This window comes from Atta colombica, unplaced genomic scaffold (assembly GCF_001594045.1).
Source record: "Atta colombica isolate Treedump-2 unplaced genomic scaffold, Acol1.0 scaffold238, whole genome shotgun sequence".
In the NCBI taxonomy this organism is placed as follows: Eukaryota; Metazoa; Arthropoda; class Insecta; order Hymenoptera; family Formicidae; genus Atta; species Atta colombica.
In genome coordinates this window covers 1,091,239-1,097,247 of record NW_017259336.1, presented here as the reverse complement: position 1 = coordinate 1,097,247, position 6,009 = coordinate 1,091,239, and the positions used below count along the sequence as shown (strand labels likewise).

At 32.3% G+C, this 6,009-nt stretch overlaps 1 protein-coding gene across 2 annotated transcripts in view; it reads right to left on the bottom strand.

The window, feature by feature from the left end:
* Window positions 1–728: 728 nt before the first annotated feature.
* LOC108688666 (transmembrane protein C5orf28) overlaps window positions 729–6,009 on the bottom strand; it is a 7,485-nt gene continuing 2,204 nt past the window's right edge. Inside the window, exons 1-3 of one of the 2 annotated variants that reach the window (XM_018195000.1) lie at window positions 4,285–4,940; window positions 2,295–2,416; window positions 729–985 (exon numbers count right to left, since the gene is read on the bottom strand). In XM_018195000.1, the coding sequence (XP_018050489.1) occupies window positions 793–985; window positions 2,295–2,416; window positions 4,285–4,287 (318 nt within the window). In that variant the 5' untranslated portion in view covers window positions 4,288–4,940 and the 3' untranslated portion in view covers window positions 729–792. Of the gene's footprint in view, window positions 986–2,294; window positions 2,417–4,284; window positions 4,941–6,009 lie in introns of those variants that run through there. The other variant, XM_018194999.1, reaches the window with a different exon arrangement.

Here is a 6,009-nt window from a genome sequence, read left to right as displayed (position 1 = left end):
CGCAGAATACAAATAATAATATTACATCAATGTTACATAATTTTCTACTTAACAATGTAACTGTTGTGTACAACTAATCGTATTGTATCACCTCTATATCGTTGAATGGAAAATTATTGTAATATTAATGAAAAAAAAATTTCTTTGATTTAAGCGTTTCTTTAGTTTAAACATCACTTTTTGAAATCAAATGAATTTTTTTTATTTGATTTAAAAAAAATTATGTTCAAATCAAAGAAATTTTTTCTTTAACCGCAAAGAAACATTTCTTAGAATTGAAAAAACGTTTCTCTAAGTGTATCATTTTATTAGAATCCATGCTACAGTACGTCACAGTGCAATAGATAATGTACTAACTAAAAAATGAAATATATCTATATATAATTGTCCATAATACTGATGATGTAAGGTTGTAAAAATACTAAAAATATTGATGCATACTGTCAGTATTATTGATTCAATATTACTGATCAGTATTATTGATCGTGTAGAGTCATCTTTAGTTTGTATTCTGCGGGAAGTAACATCTGCGTAAAGTCAGTAAGAAAAATTAAAGAAAACGTTAAATCGAGTACATTACGCAAAAAGTTACACAGAGAATGATTATACGTAAAGAACAAATAATACTATTAATAATTTGATCAAGCTAATAGCTTAAACTACAATATTTTACATTACTATGCAATATCTTACATTACGCAATATCTTAATTGATTTTATAACTGGAGATTAATCAGCTTGTATAAGCCGCATCAATAATTGGAGAACGATCATTTCAGATTCAAATTTTAATCAGAATTTTGATCGAGCCTCATGATACGTTCCACAATGAACGTTTTTGGTCTTGCCGAAATCATCGTCAAAGTTGTCAGCTCCACTGTACATGGAAAAGCCACGACGAGAGAGCAGTTCTCCAGGCACGATCGTGGGATTGGTGTAACAGAAGTCTGCCATCATATTTGTCTGTCTGTTTAGTTGGTTGGACCTAAATCAATTTTCAGTTTTCAAGCGACCGAATCATTACCACAAATGCAGGAAAGGAACGAAAAGGATTTGATAGAAGTGATTATCTTATTGACAGCTGAATTTAAATCGATCGCCAATTACAATGATGATAATTAATCATAATGAGGAATGTCTCTCGGACATTATATGAAAGAAACATGATTATTCGTATTAATAATGAATGATTAAAGGAATTAACGAAACTTGGACAAAAAAACTTCTTCAAGTTTCATGATAGGAGTAGATCCGGAAATATTTTTGAACAATTATGAAAGAAAAGGAAACTGGACGAAACCAAGATATTTCTCTATGTAACAAGTGATACTATATTATATGATTTACTCTCGTATATGATTAGAATAAAACCAAATCGAGATTATAACTATAAATTGCATCTTCATGTTAAATATTTGCAAAATATTTAAACCAGAAATTATTCATTAATTAAGATATTTTTTTAATCGTCATTATCGTTTTGTGTTCTTGGACAATCAGATAAGCGAAATAATACGGCAATAAAGATATACTATCAACCATTTCGTCGTTGGCTGCGTGACTCACAAAAGAAACATACGTATTTTCATTCCTGCGGTAAAAAAAATGAAAATGTCTAACTGCTTCCGTTGCAGATATACGTCAAGCATTTTTCTCTACTTTCCTTTCGCCACGCAGGTGCACACCGCTAAGTAAATGAAGCAATCAAATAACCATGGATATTAATATCTTGCATATAATACTGGATAATCACTGATTCATAAATGTATAGTTAATTACCATTTCAATTTGCGTAACTTTTATTCACTTTGTGAATAAATGATCGGAATTATGGTTCAATTTTTCAATTACTTAGATTTATGCAAAGGAAATATCAAAAATGCAGAAGAATTAATTATCAAAAAAGAGACATTTAGTTTATGAAAACGTTTCACGAAACTGAAGTTCAAAACCGGATATTTCGCATGCAATATATGGTGAAATATGTCGCCAACGATTCGCGATCGGATAGTAATATGTATTTAGCTACGGTACGATTCAACGTAGAAATTTTGAAACGCGTTACGCGAGCGGGGAGACGCACGTTGTCTTCGACACTTTTGTCTTCTACGCACTTTTACGCAATAAAGTATATGTCTGTCACCGATGAAATATAATGTGAGTAACATTAATCAATATTTACTGATGATAAGCATAATTAATATTTGGTAAACATTTAATGTCTTTAGATTATGCAACCAAAACCTTCAATTGGCGCCCCAATTATCAGCTGACAAAAAGGCTATGTTACTCACCCGTCCTCGGATAATCGATTTACTTTCACGAATAGCACGATCACCAAAATGAAAAGTAAGATAAGCGCACCGGCGAAGATACCGCATGCAATGTAAAAATATAGTGTCAAATCCTCGATTTCCTAGAAAGAAGAGACACTTTTACAGTCACTTTTCCGTAAAAAAAAAAAAAAAAAAAATTAAATTTGAATTAGATGAGAACTGAGGATTGTTTGCTAATATATATAGGATGTTTCTGAAATAACGCTCACTAATCATACAGTGCTATTCCTAATAATAAAAAGTCGTGAATTGAAAAGTCGTCTATCATTTTGCAATTTTCGCAATGGTTAACGAGATCTAATTTCTAAACATTGCCGAATAAACAGATAAAATCGATGTATAAGACAATTTTAAGATATCTTTTAGTGTGTTCTTTGTAAAATATTTTGAAAATGTTTTTTAAAGATACTTTAAAGTTGTCTTACACTTACGTCGATTTTAGACATTTTGCTCATTGAGTAATTATAAAAAAAATATTGCGAAAATTGCAAAATGATACAGGACTTTTCAATTCAGTTTTTTATTAGAAATAGTTTGTATTCGTTAGATTAGTAGACGTTATTTCAGAAATATCCTGTATTATAGATGCTCAGAATGCTCTACTTATCTAGCATCGCGATAAAATTCATACGTCTCGATTTTGACATATAAGCGTTAATTAAAGCGATGAAGCGACAGTTTCAAGTAACTTGGTTATCAGAAACGAGAATGCAAGATCGTAGGATGGAATTTCTGTTGTGCGTTCGATAATCGTTTCCTCGAGATTTCGTAAACAGCATTTATAATTCTAATATCAAAATGATTGCTAACGATACCAAGAATGGCGGATTAACATGCTTTTCTCGAATTATTATTGTATGACGCTATTGTTTATCTCCTTAATCAAAATTTATCTCATGAATATCTACTTCTTTGTGTTTCTCGATTCAACGTTTGCACAAATCCGACCTTGCGTGCACATAGCTGCATCTCTAATAACGAGGTCTGCGAACGGACGTAATCAATTATGATACGAGATCTACTAGAATCTGTAAATATCTCATATTTTATCTGAGAGAAAAAGCGAGGGAATAATTGAAAGAAAAAAATGCGATTAATTGCGAATGGTTGCATGAGCTTTAAACGTTTTCTTTTTTAACTGCGTATGTCTGAAAATTAATTGGTATATATTCTTGTCATAAGACTAATTAACTGATGAACCATTAAAAGAATATTTGTTCGTTGATATGGAAAATTATCAGATAATTCTATTCAAGATAACATACTTATGTGTTCTAATTGTGCTAATGATTAAGAGTCTAATAAATTTTAATAAAAAAAATTTTTAATAAATAAAAATTTAATAAAAATAAATTATTATGTATATTTGTACACACACATACACACATATATATATATGGATATTCACCTGCAAAAAAACAAATGGATATAATAATCCAATGTTTGCGAATGAATGTATATTAAATATGTAGATATACATACTTTTCTAAATAAAGTAGAAATATATTTTTGCAAATATTTAAAAAAATTGCAATTACTAATTACTAAAAATTGTAATTTTGTGTGTATGTGTGTGTGTGTGTGTGTGTGTGTGTGTGTGTGTGTGTGTATGTGTATGTCCTATCTGATTTTTTGTGTCAGCACGAATATCGTCAATGTGGAATTTATCACAGATAAAGATAATCTAAAAATATCAATTTTGTCATGAAGCTACGTAGGCATAACTATGTATCACACAAATGATCTATAAATTGATACACTGTTTACGTCACTCGAGCAAAACATGACTAGGAATTTTACCGGAAAAAAAGGAAAGAGAAACTGTTGCACGTGATACCTTGAGCGTATTTGCGGGGACAATTTGCGGTCAGGGACCTGACTACGATCGACCTCGGAATCTAGAGATACGTAAACACCGAAAAGTGGGAGAAACTACCGTGTTACTTACCATCTTGTGTATGAATCAACCAGCCGAATCCACGAACACCGGTCTTGTCATGCCTTGTTCGCGGCGTTGTCGATATAAGATATCGCGTTTGCTCAAGATACCGGATATCAGTGCGTTATCGTGATCTGTTCATGTATTTATCAGAATATGATGACATTATGAATTCCCAAAATGTTGATAGATTACAATCAGGATATTCGCGATCCTCCAATCAATTGCGAAAAAAGTTTCACTCAAAGAATCCACAAGAGAAACTAACGCTAGTGATTGTCGAGAAATAAATAGTGGCAATCAATGGAATTGCTATTAAAGTTTAAAAAAAAAACGGAAAAAAGGAAGAGAAAGAGATAGGAGATGGACGAGAAAAACGCGCGAGAGATAATGCAATAGTGATTCCCGAATCTCCGTGCGACAAGTTATCCGTTGTAATCAAAACGATTCGGCAATCTTTATTCGACAGGTGCGGCACGACTGGCTAGTTAAACGAGCACTAAGCAAGACCGTCGAGAGGTGAAGTGAAGCCGGCAGTGCCAGCTAAGCAACGCCGAATGCTGATAAGTAAACCCCTTCCAGACGTACACACGTGTGCAATTTGCGTGTCACCGCGGGGGCATCCGTGCCTCCTCCGCGCTCTCACCCACAGAGACGAGTCCCTGCGTGGTGTTCTGCACCTAGGCAAGAATTCTCGGTTGCATAATCATCGATAATTCTGCTAACATTCATTCAAATACATCAATAAATTATTCTTTTGCGAGAGGATCATTTAAAATTCAGTATCGTATCGTCCGATAATGTTGGGGGGAAAGAATGATTTTGCTGAAGTCTATACAAATTGAGAAATGTAAATCTGAAAATTATATTGTATATTAAAATAATTATATACTGGCGTTTTTAAGCTGATTGCTAGCCAAAATTTTTTACAGAATTATCAATATTCTTATTTTGATAGTCCATACTTATTTTCAGACGTCTTGCTAAATTTTTAGATACTTCATATTACAAAGATACGGATATCATGAGCTTTCAAGTGGAGATTTTCTTGATATAGAGCTTAAAATGATTTATCGATTTTATTTCTACAGTCATTCAAATATCAGTATCGAGTATATGTCAATAAAAGAGATAAAATCTCAGCTAAATAAATTAATAATGTAAATAGAATATAGTTTCGGGAAAAAATAGGAACGATTCACTTTAAAGTGCATAAGAAGTCATTTAAAAATAGAGATGAGAATATAAGTCACACTTCACTTATAATTATTATTAGCGCATGAATGTTAAATAGTTCTATTTATTATTGACCATAAAATTATATTCCACTCTGCAGGCGCTGAGAATACTTCAAAGTACCTGAGTATGTCAGGAAAAAAAATATAAAAAATAAACGGCGTGTTGAACGTGCAGGCATAGAAAACAAACGCACGTGGGATTCGTCCATAAACCACGCACAGCTGCAACGACGACACGTCGCAGTTTTAAATATGTATACATCATGTGCACACGGATGTGTTAAACCAAGTTGCCATCCGCAACTTGGAAAAATTTTATTCCGACTTTCCCTTTCGCTCAGACGAGCGACGATATAACATCGTTGTTGTCATGCATATTGCATCATTGTTAAACATTACAACCGTATTTAATCGCTTGTGATTATTATACAAAATTAAGTAAGCGTAGATCATTACGTAATTGTACATGTGTATGTACATTTATTATATAAAGATA